The 13,815-nt window shown below is 42.6% G+C and overlaps 1 protein-coding gene across 2 annotated transcripts; it reads right to left on the reverse strand.

The window, feature by feature from the left end:
• Positions 1 to 1,025: 1,025 nt before the first annotated feature.
• On the reverse strand, positions 1,026 to 13,815 carry LOC125980026 (lysine-specific demethylase 2B). 2 transcript variants are annotated; one of them, XM_049738984.2, is made up of 22 exons: positions 13,621 to 13,815; positions 12,894 to 13,038; positions 12,749 to 12,827; positions 12,629 to 12,675; positions 12,290 to 12,468; positions 12,056 to 12,162; positions 10,926 to 11,019; positions 10,650 to 10,803; positions 10,458 to 10,573; positions 10,265 to 10,391; positions 9,767 to 10,131; positions 9,429 to 9,515; positions 5,752 to 5,991; positions 4,749 to 4,892; positions 4,584 to 4,671; positions 4,202 to 4,494; positions 3,670 to 4,011; positions 3,021 to 3,604; positions 2,748 to 2,911; positions 2,378 to 2,539; positions 2,087 to 2,305; positions 1,026 to 2,025 (listed from the first exon to the last, which is right to left on the reverse strand). In XM_049738984.2, exons 1-22 carry the CDS (start codon positions 13,663 to 13,665, stop codon positions 1,823 to 1,825), a joined length of 3,984 nt encoding a protein of 1,327 aa, XP_049594941.1. In that variant the 5' UTR covers positions 13,666 to 13,815; the 3' UTR covers positions 1,026 to 1,822. The 2 variants fall into 2 exon arrangements, with proteins under 2 accessions (XP_049594941.1, XP_049594942.1); XM_049738985.2 differs by having other exon boundaries at positions 4,202 to 4,486; positions 4,585 to 4,671; positions 13,621 to 13,814.

The following is a 13,815-nucleotide window of genomic DNA, read 5'->3' on the forward strand; positions in this document are numbered from 1 at the left end:
AAATAACAATGTAAACATGTCTGAACTTTAAAGTAAAAAAATGTGGAATTAAAACAGAAAAAGTATCCACATAGAAAAACATGTAAAAGTGCATTAAACTATATTCTTCTTTTTTTTTTTACACTGCTCTTAATACAGTGGACCCCTGCATTTGCAAATTTGGAACAAATGCAGTCTTCACCTGCTCCCTCCCCCGTTGTGATTATTTTTTTTTTATCCATAATTCACAGTTTTGACCCAGTCCGCCACTTATTAACAGAAGTCAACAAAGAAATTTTGCTTCACAATCCCCCACTTATTCATTTTTCGCCAGTCCCTTGCTTATTCACAGATTTGAAGCTTCCACGACTTGATCACAGATTTGATTAATTCTACTAATTAACAATGATAAAGGCATGTCAGACATTTATGGTATTTTGGTCCATCCTAGCGAATAGCAGAGGTCCACTCTACGATAGTGTCAAAATTCCGAAGGCTGAATATTTTCATTTTTTGGGAGGGGGTTTGGAAAAAAGGTAGAATTTTTTTTTTTACCAACTTTTTGCAGGTTCCCCAAATGCATCAGATCAAAACAAACAAAAAAAAAACCTGACATACAGTAATTGCCTTTCTACGTTTTTTTATGCATATTCTTGAAAATTAGGAGTGGGGAACCCGCGAACCAGCAAAGCATTAGCTCAACTATATCCAATATCCCCAGCCCTTATTTTAAATAAATGCAATGGTTTTCTTTCTGGACTCAATTGACTGCCTTCGAACAAATGACAGCTTAAATTTGTTGAAACAGCGAGCATGCATGGTGAGCTAGTAGTACAATTTCTTCACAAATAACACACGGAACCGAGGAATGGTGACAAGAAGCTTTCAGCTAGGAACAAAGAAAAAAATATATGTAAAGCTCTGGGCGGGGGGGGGGGGGGGGGGGGGGGGGGGGGGAGACCTTTTTCTTTTTTTTTCTCCTACCAGTTTGGATTTTCTGCAAGTAAAAACTCAAAATGACATTATTTGTAGTTAGTATACGGGAGTTTTCTTTTTTTTTTTTAAATATCACGAAAACCTGGCATTTGAACAGGGGTGTGTAGACTTTTTTAAATATATTGTATATTTATAATCTTGGAGTGGTCTCACAGGTTTTCCAGAGCTGCATGAATACAAGTGCATGACAATAAATTAGGATAAGGAAGAGGAGGTAATTTATTGCAATAGTTCAATTCAAAAAGTGAAACTGATTAATTGGCCAATTAATTTGCTTTTTTGTGCCTATTATACTAAATATAATAAATGAGTAAAGTTACACTTTGAATTGAACTAATGCTAATAAAAAGTTGTCCCTCATATTCCAATTTATTGACATGTACCTGTATATACACTTTTATACACTTTATAGTGTCAGCATTTATGTAATAAGTTCAAAAAACTTAAGCTTAACACACAACGATAAGACAAATGTGCTTCAATAAATATAAAACTGAAAAATAAACAAACACTGTGTATTGATTATCAATATCAGTAGTATAACACTGTATAGGAATGTAGGAAACGCTTTCTTCTACAAAAATAGTCACTCTCGAACAGGAAAAAACAATGGAAGAAATAAATAACAAAAAAATCCTGTTAAACAGTTACCGGTCAAAAGTTTAAAGACGCTTCCTTGTGCTATCGAATGGGAAGACGTGTCTACACTTTTGACAAGAACTGTATTTTTTTTTTTTTTACATTCTGGCTCAGTAGTTGGCAAGAGGAGACAACTCACGGTACTGCAACCCTCTTCTTCCTGTTCCTCTTATGGTGGTGGTGTGGCGCCCCCGTGTGGAGCAGCACCTTAATCGCAGGCAGCGGCAGCAGGTTTGATCCTCTGCAGCAGTTTGTCGTCGATCAGCTCGAACTGAACGCTGACGGACATCTCGGCCACGAAGCGCTGGCAGCCCTCCCTGCTCACCTGCTTGCAGAAGCGCAGGTCGATGCGGCGGATGCTGCCGCAGCGCTTGAAGTAGGTCAGCGATTGGTCGGTCACCCTGTTGCACACTGGCGGGCCACAAAGTTCAAAGATTAGTTAACAGATACCAGATCTGTAAAAACATCCCACCTGAGAGGTTAACGTCGGTCAGGGAATCCCGGGTGGTGGTCCCGGCGGCGGTCAGAATGTTGACAGACTGGTCGGTGACGTGGTTGCAGTAGCTGAGGTCCAGCTTGGACAGCGCAGCCATGTGGCGGATAATGAGGCGCAGTGTGGCGTCGGTGACGTCCAGGCCGGCCAGACGGAGGTCCTCCACGTTGCGCAGCTTGCTACGGTTGTCGAGCTGGCCTGTAGGGGGCGATACCAATGTCAATGACACCTAATCATCTAATGTGATTTAGAGGAATAAACTATTGGTACCTGGCCTATTATCGGTTGTCGGGGAGAGCAGATCCCTCATCTGGGCATCTTTCAGTCCCTCCACCCATTGAACGTCCAGCGTTCGCAGGAGAGGACAGCAGGAGGTGCAGAGAGCCGAGACGGCCACCCACGAACACCCCGACAACAACAGCACCCGCAAACCTGTGCAGACAGCGTCACAATTCTCAAGTCTTATTAGTTCTTCACATGGCCATTGTTCTGCTCCTTCTGGTAAGACCATATTGGCCACCTGGGGGCAGTATAGAGACCCATACGCTGTTCATTGAGATGTTTGAAGCTCATCTTTACAGCACTAATATTTGACGTTCTTCGCAGAGGATAAAGAATACATGACACGTTGTTTTAATACCTGGTAATCTGTTGATGAGCCAGCTGAGTTGCTTCTTGGAGATGTTGGTCCAGCTCAGGTCCAGAGTGACCGGCTGCCTCCGGATAATCCCGCTCAGCATGAGAGGCGTGATGGACTTGCAGCGGTTCAGATTGATGCGCTTCCATAGCCTCTTGTCACAGCACCTGGCCACAAAAGAAAAAAGTTTTGACCTCTGTGTCTATCCGTATGTAAATACTGCTCAAATGACTAAAGGAGCGGCACGATATCCAATCAAATGAAAGAAAATCTCACCATCGGTTCCACGTCCTGCACACGCGCATACACACGCAGAGATCCCTGAGCGCCAGGTGACTGAAGACGGACATCCAGGCCTCGCGCTGCATGGTGTGTTCCAGGCCGTCGTTCAGGGGAAGCCGGTCGGGCGGTGGGCTGATGGGAGGCGGTCTGATGACATGCCGCTCCATTTGGACGCATTTGGGCGGCGAGCGGCAGGGCAGCGGTCGTGGTGCCAGCGGCGCGACCAGAGCGTTCCGATTGCAGGTGAGCGGAAAAAGGCGCCGCGCCGTCCCGTTGGCCTCCCGCCTGTGTCGCATCCAGCCTCCGAGGTCCCCGCTGCCGTTGTTCAGAGGCCATCTTGGGTCGGACGCTGCCACGTCGTTTTCAGGCTCCACCTTGAGCGGCCTGTGGTTCTGAATTGATGGGAGCTCCGCTGATCTGACCGTCTTTCTGTTTTGATTGGTGGCCTCTTCCCTTTTGGCGGCGCCGTCCTCTGTCTTTGGCTGACTTTGAAGCTGGTTGGCCAAGCTGTTCTGGTGGTTGGCGCCGTCTTCGGTCTTGAGCAGGCGTCTGCGTTGATGCGAGCCTTTCAAGATGTACTATGGAGGACAAAAAGTGAAATATTCAATCAATCCAAAGAATAAATCAATGGCTGCATCCTTACTTTATTGGTTGGTGACATTTGGGAGGTCTTCTCCTCAGCCTCCTCGCCACTGGGTCCCGCTCCAGAGACCTTTTTGGACGTCTGCTCATTCTCCCCGCCTGCCCCAGTTCTCCTCAGAGGACTCACGAGCACTTTGGATTTGTCCTCTATCTTGCTGTAATTGTCTTTTTCTCCCTCCTTACTGTCGTCTTCCTCTCGACTGTCCAACTCCTTCTTGGCCTTGAAGTGGATTCTATGCAAAGAGAATCGGTCTTCCAGGTCATCCTCGTACTCGCCAAGGTCGTTCTCTGTCTTGATGTGTCGTAAGAGTTTGGCAGCTAGCGGTTGGTCCAGTTTTGAGAACTTCGGAAAAGAAGAGAGCCGTCATTTGGTAAGACAATTTTATCAGAAGATAAAATTATTCATGTTTTCATTATTTATTCATATTGTAATATTTGCATATTTTTTTCCCATCTAATTTAATCTTTCCTCGTGGCGTCGAGCCCTCAACAGGCTTAGTATGTGTTGGTGTCCCTAATAATGTGACTCTGACCTTCCTTTTGACATCAACAGGTTCGTCTTGCGTGTCAAACAGCATCCTCTTCTTCCTGAGAGGGTTTTCCTCCAGTCTCGGACGAGGCGAGCCATCCAGGGACAGCAGCGGGGGTCGCTTCTTGGGAAGCTCTTCATCTCGTTCGGCTTTTCTCTTGGTTCCAAGGGTCGTTGGCGAAGGCGAGGCTGCGTCGGGCTCCTCCTTGACTTCCCGGAAAGGTCGGGCTTCTTTCAACAACGAGCCCGGGAGGTTTGATGCGTACTTGAACCCTGGACCTCTTTTTTGCTTTGAGGCCAAAAGATTAGAAAGCACAAGATGACTTTATTTTTCGTGTTTGTGGAAATGGATCGAAAGGATCACGATGAATTCAGACTGATGCTTACTTTGCCTGTTTTTCCAGCGTGGTTACACGTGGGACACTCCCAGCAGTTAGGCAACTCATCGTTGACGACACCGCTGGAATCTTTCACCTGCGCAGAACGTTGACGCCGATATTCAAATTTACTACCTCAAATTTTCTCCTTTGAGGTGAGGAGTTGGAACTTGCCTTCAAACAGTGTGGATGTACAATTTCGTTGCAGATGGAACATTCCATCAGCATCAGCTGGAACTTCTCCTCGTCCTCTTCCGCGGTGTCCTCCTTGCCCGCTTCTCCGCAAACCACACACACCGCCGTGTGCGGCAGCACCGGCTGAACACAAACCATGTCGTCGTTATCATAATTATTATTATTTTTTAAATGGACACAAAAGAATAAATTAAATTGGACCGATGAGCAGGTCATTTGTAGAAAAGCCTAAATAAATAAAATGTATAATTCATATTTTTCACCTGCATTATTTACAATAAATCTACCAGCCAATTATTTAATGAACATAAAATTAATCCATTTTAGCTGCTAATTGAATGAAAAAAATATGTTATAAATGTGTGCTGGATTCAACAATGAATACTTTTCCCACCCTTGAGTTCGACTGACAATTCAACACTTGCGATTCCCAGCACAAGGGAGCAAGTGGCTCCTTGGTGTCACCATAGCAACCATCTGGATGAGGCTTGAATGAACAAGTCCCCCAGGTCAAGGTCTAAAAATAGCTGTGAAACAATAACTAACAATGCGTTTTCTGTATAAAGAGGAACTAAATATTCAAAATGTCTGCATGAACTTTGTTATACAAAATATGCAATACAGTGACTCATCCCCTACTATTAAATGTGAATAGGTTCTAAAATTAGTCATAATATTATTGTAGCTTACTGAGTCAGTTATGAATTTATCTCTGTGTCACTCTCTATGGCTGTTTAACCAAAGTGCATACACCAAAAACAAAATCTTCACAATCCATTTAATTTTGTGATATTTTTCTTAAAAGAAAATACATTTTGGGGGATTTGTCTTCTGACACTGGAACGGATTAATGACATTTCTACTCATTTCAAAGGAGCAACACGGTTTGAGATGTGTCCAAGGCACCACAAGTGCATTTTAGTGAGTTTAGTACATTTTCTTTAGAAGAAATACATGTAGTATAATAATGGAGCCAACATACCGCAATGCACTGCCTCATGATGCACGATTGTTTCATGCGACCCGGCCCGCCAAACTTCTTCATGTCCTTGCAGAAGTGGCACTCGCCACACTCGGTCCGCAAGCAGGCCTCGCACTTGCGGCAACGAGTCCGCCTTCTCCTGGCGCTCGACGTCCCTCCACCTCCGCGACCAGCCGGAACCTTGAGGGCTGACGCCGGGGACGTCGCCATCTTGGGCTTGGGTCGGTGGGGAGGTCGAGCCTGAGTGACGGAGAGCATAGACCCAGAGGCCGATCAGATTTAATTCCAGATGCCAAGTCCAGGCATGGAGACAAAATAGCTAAGGGGTGTGCAGACTTTTGTGCTCAAGGATCATACTTGATTTTAAAATGAACAAATCGGCCATGTAAAAAACATACGGTCAATAAGGATCTCTTTTTAACTTAATAAAATAATAATTTTATCCTACTGTTGGTAAATACAATTTTTTTTCTCATGTATTATTTAATACATTTCAATTTATAATTCATTGTTTTGTGTGAAGTTTAAAAGCAACAGGAGTTCAGAACATTCAAAGATAAATACTCCTTTCTCACCGATAACAAATGGATTAATTGCTGGTTAATTCTACTCTGGCATTATAAAAAATAAAATAAAAAAAGCATGCTGAGGTGCAGGATGAAGCAAAAGAATCCATCAAGATGCTCCCTGGAGGCGTCTTCCACATTTAGCTCCTCACTTACTCGCTTGTTACCACTTCAAAGAGGAAGCGGACCCTCTTTTCACTCTCTGGCAGCCATGATTGCGCATCGCGGGGAAGGAGGGCTTACAGTTACTACGGAGTGTGCTCGCTAAATGGGCACCGGTTCATACAACTGGGTAATAGAGATGCTTTTGATCTGGGTCATTGATCCAAATGTATTCTTCGCTCTGGTGCCAAACATGGCTGCTCACAAATACAACACAGCAGAGGTAGACGCTCGGAAAATCATTTTTTGCAATATTTGAGATTTTTTTTGTTTGCAACGATTCATGCATGCTTCCTTCCGTCCACCGCTGTACAGTAGATATAAAAAGTCAACACACCCCGCTTCAAATGGCAGTTTTTTGCCAAGCCCAAGGTAAGTCTTGCAATCTTATTAAGCTCAAATAAAGTTCAGCTATTCAGGTAAGCTTGACTCCTCCATGTTTTCTTTCTTTCTTCTTTCTTGCCTGTTGCCTCCTTTCCTACCTAACCTATGCTTTCTTTCCTTCCTTTTTGCTTCCTACTTCCTTCCACTCCCGTCATTACTTCCTTGCATACAACCTTGTTTCCTCCCGTCCTTTCCTACTTTTCTTTCTTTCCTTTCATAGCATTTTTTTTCATTTGTTCAATCCAAACTGCTTCTATCTTTTCTTGCTTCCCTTCATACATCCTTCCTCCCTACCTACATTTCATCATTCCAGTCTCCCTTTCCCCCCTTCCCTCAATCACACTCTCCCTTCCTCTCTAAAAAAAAAAAAAAAGTGTTTCTTCTTTTCATATATGTATACAATAGGCAATTAGATGAAAGCTTAGAGAAAAACAACAAAAATATCACCGCTTAGAAATCAGTGCTCGGTGCAGATATAATCCCCCCCCCCCACCCCCCGAGCGTCAGCATAGCAACAGCCCAGCTCTGACACACATCCACACACACACGGAACCAATAAGATTTGTATTGACACAATGAAAGTGAAGCACAGCATGGTCTATTATTCTAATAGTGGCTTGAAATGTAGGAGGCAGTCAGATGCCAGGTTACCCGACGGGATTAGTGGGAGATACTGGATGGTATCGAGATGCTGTAATCTGTCCCGGTCTGGATTTGAGGGGTTTCAAATGGGGATTACAGAACAGTCTGACAACACCCGTAACAGTGTTAAAGATAAAAAAAAAAGCACTTACGAATAAAAATGGCATCAAAGTTGATGAAATAGCTCATCAATGTCTAATTGACCACTTACCAATCACCATCAAGTGCAGCAATGAGCAACATTTGACGAGAATCTAATAAATAAATGGAAGACACCCCATTCATAGCTGAAGACCCAATTACATTATAGAGCACATATGAAATGGGAACTACAGTGTTTACAGATTGAAGTGAAGCATTCTGGGATAGTGACGTCACACACGCACCATGTTATACAGTATTTCAACCCCAACGTCAAAAAAAGTGCATCCCCATTACAAATAATACTGCAAAGCCCCAATGTCAAGCTCGTGCACCCCAGTTTGAGAACCACTGCTCTCATGGAACAAGCATTTTTTTTTTTTGGACTTGCTAGACTACAACAATATTTTCATTGTCACCACGGAACAAGGGTGGAACAAAGGTCCTCTGTATGTGCGTTATGTCACACACAAATGCAATCAATAAATAATAAGCAAATACAGAAAGACGACTACTGTACATGAATTCTTATCCACAACCAATCGCAGCCCTCGGGCTCTCAGCTGGGAAAATATTCTTAAGGAGGGATTTATCACACATGGAGTAAACATGTCACCAAAAAGACAAGCAGAGGGAATTTCATCTGTTTATCTTCCCTAAGGCAGCTCAGCGTTCCCGCTACGCTGCAGAGCCGCTGCATGCATGCATTCCTCCAGTGGCCTCCTCACTACGCAAGCCTGCCTGAAAGATGGGGAGGGGAGGGGGGGCTAACCTGCTCCGAGTCGGAGTCGTAGTCCTCATCATCGGCACTGAGCGACATGGCCATGGCGGCTTTTTCACACGCTGTCCAATGCACGACCAAATGACATGGCTGCACTCGCTTCCTCCTCCTCCTCCTCCTACCTACAACTCCACAATAACCACCAGCAGATGTCGGCAGCACAAGACCACCCAGCCTCATTAATATGAGGGGGAAGGAAGGAAGGCTGTGCACAGCCAATGAGAAGCCGGCGTGCATCCCAATAGGCGCGCCTTCCTCCAATCAAGAGAGGTGGTCCGCTTGGATTCATGTTTATCACACTCTGCCATGCCAATGGAGACAGATGGCATTGCAGAGCAAAAGGAAAACATAAACACACTTTTTTTTTTTTTTTAATGTATATACTGTATATCTTGAAAAATATTACCACATTTTTTGTTTTGCAGGTTTTCAAGTTTCTAAAATTTATTCTGGCAATATCATGAGTTCTCCCCTAACTGATTAACCTTAACAAATATTTTCCTAATACAATTCCCCCCATCCATCCATCCATTCATTCGTACCACATATTTTATAAATCAAAAATTCATTTTATCTTGAAAAAAATACATTATTTCTCACAATTACATTAAAAATATATTATTCAGATTACAGTACTGTATTAGAATTTCATTTAAAACTGATTTATCTTGAAAAATGATTTTTTTTTTAAATAAAAAAAAAAAAAGAAATTTGTGTCGAGCCTCCTCCAATGAGGAGAGGAGCTGCGCTGATATTCATAACTATTGCACAGAGCCAACAGACAGATGGCATTGCAATGCAAAAAGGCAAACACACGCACACACACACACACACACACACACACACACACACACACACACACACAGGCACGCACACACACACACTGGTAAGCAGCAGGTGGCCTGCACATATATACAGGATACGTCACCTAAAGCAATGCTATTTTGATCTCATCGTATGTTGAGCAATGCCAAATCAATGAAATGAAATAAAAAGTCTACCTTCATGGTTTTCTTTGGCCAGAAAACAACCGGAAGTCCAGTGATGGCTAACTTTGGGTCATCATCAGCATGTTCCTTTAAAACAGCCTACAGAAAACAATAAAAAGACTTCATTGAATTTTTTTCCATCTCGCTTTTTACCTTTTAGGTTTTCTTAAATAACTATGACCTACTTTGTTTCAAATATAAGACTTAAAAATGCACTATTCTGAATTATCTAAATGTAATACTATTTTTTTAACCCCCCCCCCAAAAAAAAATTGTCTTTTTAAAATAAAAATAAATTACTTATCTAATTTCTTGGACAGCTACAACTACAGTCTAAAAAAAGACATTACCTTCATGTCCTCCAGCAGGCCAAGCGGGTTCTCCAATCCCTCCGGAACTTCTCTCTTATGCTCGGGGAGCGACTCTAGCTTTTCCACCAGCCTCTTCAGCCCGTTGATTTCAAATTCTGTCAGATGAATCCACTTATTGTGCGATTCCAAGGTCGGCGATTCAGATGGGATATCCGCAGTGGAGATGGGATAAAAGCTTTCCTCCGAGTAGGCGGACAACATAGCTTTCGGGCATTGCTGGTTGGAAACCACTTCAGGTTTTTCGCACGGGTCATCCCTGAGCTGTGAATCGGACCAGTCCTCGTTCATGTCCTGACTTCTTGAGTCAGAGCAGGGGCTCCCCATGTGGACTTTAGTCTCATCATCTGGAAAGACACATTTGGTGACTTGATGGATTGATGATTTATTGGATCGGCGGATTCTGTAGATTTGCTGTAACTGGCGGGTTGTTAGATTGGTGGATTGAAATAATACATTTACAAGCGTGATTGTGCTGACCCGTGAGTAAAGGCTCCTTTTGGATCTCCTGAGAAAGGTAGGACCGTTTGGTCAGGCAGTACATGTATCTCTCCAGGACGTACCAACACATCTCATAGTAGAAAGGGAAGCGGAACTTGGAGTTAACCTACGAAAAAAAATAAAATTAACTTAATCTTAGATCCAATGACATTCTGGATCTGCCGACTCCCACCTTGGTACGGTTCTCGATCTCATGGATGGTGAGCTGCATGGGAATGTTAAAGCTATGCAAGATGTTTCCGCCGAAGACCAGCGCGTCCTCGGGAGTGTAAACCGCATGAATCCAGCCTAAAATCACACAAAGAAAGCAAGATGTGAGATTTTTTTTTTTTTACTCACTTCTTGGTTTGAAACAGGAACCTACCCGAGGGGATGAAGAAGGTGTATCCCTGCTTGAGCTCCACTCTCTGGCATCCGTCGGCACGATCTCCCAGGAAAATGTCGCTCTGCTTACCCGACAGCACCCAGTCCTCGTACAGGGCCAGGTTGTGAAGTGTCGGGGGCACCAGCCAGAACACCTGAGGGTCAAACGATGGCAAAAGTATTCCCAAAATATGATTTTTTTTTTTTTAAGAACAGACTTTAGTCTACAATTTTTTTTAAATGAATGGTTGTCATGACAACACCATTGGATACATACTTTTTGCCCTTTGAAGACATGATACCACACGGATGTCCCACCAAAATCAATGTGGAAGTCTGTATAGCAGCCCTTCACACTCATCAAACAATACCTAAGATAGAAAATACACATACTTGGAGAAACACACATGTATAATGAGGGAAAAGAAAAAAAAAAGTAAAAGAGCACTGGGAAGAGCGCTGGGTGTAAAAAGGATGCAAATTGAAGAGTGTGAAGTCTCCAAGAGGGCCATTAATAATTCAGACATGGAGCAGGAAGTGAGTTAGATGAGATGAGCCTTAATTTTATGAGAGAGAATCTCAGGAGGAGACAGAAAAGAACATAACCGGGGGAATTATTTGAACAGTGTTACGCCGAGCGCCCCTCGAGAGATGACTAAAAATACATCGATCCTGCCAAATATTTGCTATACTCGTCGGCCACAACATTAAGTATGCCTGTACGATCTAACTCGGAGCATCAAGGTTTTGGTTGAGTAAATTCAAGGTTGAACTTTTGGCCATCATTCCAAAAGCTATATTTGGCGCTCACAAAAAGAGCAACATACTTATCTGCCAAAACTGGCAGATAAGGTGGAAGGTATCATAAACAGTTCAAAATAGCATTCAGTGTTGGTGGAAAAAAAAAAGGAAAGAAAAAAATTAAAGCTTCTGTTAGAACAAACAAAAAAAAAGAACACTGAACACAGCCACATCCTATTTATAGGAGGATGTGCACTTGTGCAACCACATGATTTATTTTATGAGTTTTATTAAGGTATATGTAAATGTTATGGGATGCCTTAATGATGGAAATTACAGAAATGATTTACCTTTATCTATCTAATAACAATAATAATAATAATAATTATTATTATATGCAAATGATTGTAGAGTATAACACCCACTGTCTAAAATGACATTATTCAAATGATCATTATTTAAAATGAATAATACATATCAAGTGGTTTATGAGGAGTGTCCCTGAGCTGATTGTGCACCCAGCAGCAGCAAGTGGAGCATTATGAAATTTAATTTAAAACAAATGTGCAAGGCTGAGAAAGTGCTGCCTAGCAACAATCAAGTGCACTTAAGAGAAGAAGAGGGAGAGGACCTCAAGTTGAGTACACAGCTCTCCAGTCTGCTTACCTTTGCACTTTAGGATATTTCATCTCCGAGATGACGTTGGTGCCTTCCGTTTGGCTCTGCTTCAGATATGACGGCCACATGTTGTCCACCCAGTCCACCTGATCGACCTACCAAAACAGTCAGCACACACTTACTTTTTCAGATAAAAAAAAAAAAAGGAAAACATTATAACACATCCTGTCACTTGACTTGCCATATTGTTATTTTTCCGAGTAAAATTTAGGAGTTACGTACCACAGTGGGTCTCTTGATAAGGTTCTCCAGCTTGGTGTGGCTGAATTCCAAGCTGATGACATTGAACAGTTTGTCACGTTCTTCCTCCGGCGTCTCGTAGTAGCGCACAAACTGGGCCATGCTCATTTCCGAGCCTTTCTGAGTGCTCACGTCCATCACGTCCACCGAGCGACGGCTGCCTGCAAGTTGGAATCAATCAATCAGTAGGATATGAATTACCAGCATATCATTTGACTGTTTTATAGTATTTGTTTAACTTTATAGCAGAGACAAAAAATTGCAAAATTCAGTCAAATATTTTTTTAACGCATGGAAAAAATAGTCACTAATATCGCTTACCGACTAAGCCTTTAATTTCCGACACTGTGAATTCCGGATCGGGCATTCTGTGGATAAAACCAACTTTGCTCAGTTAATAGTACAAAACAGTAGATTCGGTAAAACTAAATGAGCACTTACATGATGCCAAGTCCTTCTTTCTCTTTGAAAATGAGTGGAACTTGTAGTGCCTCCCTTTGCACATATTCATAAGTGAAGTCTGTACGTAAACAAGAGAGAGAATTTATTGACAATGTAAACTGTCAAGTGGAGGGCCACTTTTTACCTTTAGCTTCCATAAAATGCACAAAGTTTGCGGCGTAGTTAGCACTGGCGAGCTTGTCCTCCACGCTGAATCCTCGGATGTTGACCATCTCCTCCACGTCGGACAGGTCCTCGTTCTCATCGTACAGCTGCCGGCAAATGGAACGCTGCCCGTTTTCAAAACACACGCTTTAGGTTGTGCACATACATATTAACTTGCTTTAGAGGACGTTATTTGTGGACTAGGTTGAATGCTCCTGTTACTTTATACATGTAGTTTTTTTTCCACCAAAATTGTTGACATTGAGAAAAAGAGTGACACTTTTTTAAATTCTGTTCAATTCTTACTTTTATTTTGATTTTTTAATGTGTTATTTTATTTGCATTTTTTTTTAAATAAAAAAAAAAACATTTTATTTTCATAATATTGGCCATATGCATTATTGTTCATTCTGGTTTTTTGTCTATTCCGGGGTGCTTCTTTTCAGCATTTTATCCAATTGTGATGTAAATAAACAACAAATAATATAACTTTTAAAATAAGCCTTTCACAGTTTAGCATATCTACCTGCCTCAAATTCATTGTCACATAATATTAAAAAGTTGTCAGTGCTGTAATGTGCCAGTGATACTACTCCTACCTCTACTACTACTACAACACGGTGCAGAACATTAGCTCGGCTAACTAATTAGCTCCAAGCCTCTTCCCTCTCCTCGTGCAAACGTTGCCATGGCTCGCGAATACCCACCAGCCGGCGGCCGGACTCCGCACACCTTTCCTCGGCCTGAGTCATCGCCTGCTGTAGGAGAGTCTCTTCCACTCTTTCAGCCTTGAAATAGCATCTCAGTGCATAGCACGTAGCACGCTTCACAGGTCCAAAACAAGGGAACCATGTTTTTATGTGTTACGTCACCACCAGGAACCAAAACATTGGTGGATAGCG

The sequence above is a fragment of the Syngnathus scovelli genome, chromosome 13, assembly GCF_024217435.2.
Source record: "Syngnathus scovelli strain Florida chromosome 13, RoL_Ssco_1.2, whole genome shotgun sequence".
Lineage (NCBI taxonomy): Eukaryota > Metazoa > Chordata > Actinopteri > Syngnathiformes > Syngnathidae > Syngnathus > Syngnathus scovelli.

Excerpts from the sequence above, each read along its gene's own strand:
- LOC125980026 (XM_049738984.2), bottom strand. The coding sequence starts at position 13,665 with ATGACTCAGGCCGAGGAAAGGTGTGCGGAGTCCGGCCGCCGGCTG. Across the intron at positions 12,469-12,628 it reads GGAAATTAAAGGCTTAGTCG|GCAGCCGTCGCTCGGTGGAC; the intron begins GTAAGCGATATT and ends TCCAACTTGCAG. Across the intron at positions 2,540-2,747 it reads GCTCATCAACAGATTACCAG|GTTTGCGGGTGCTGTTGTTG; the intron begins GTATTAAAACAA and ends CTGTCTGCACAG.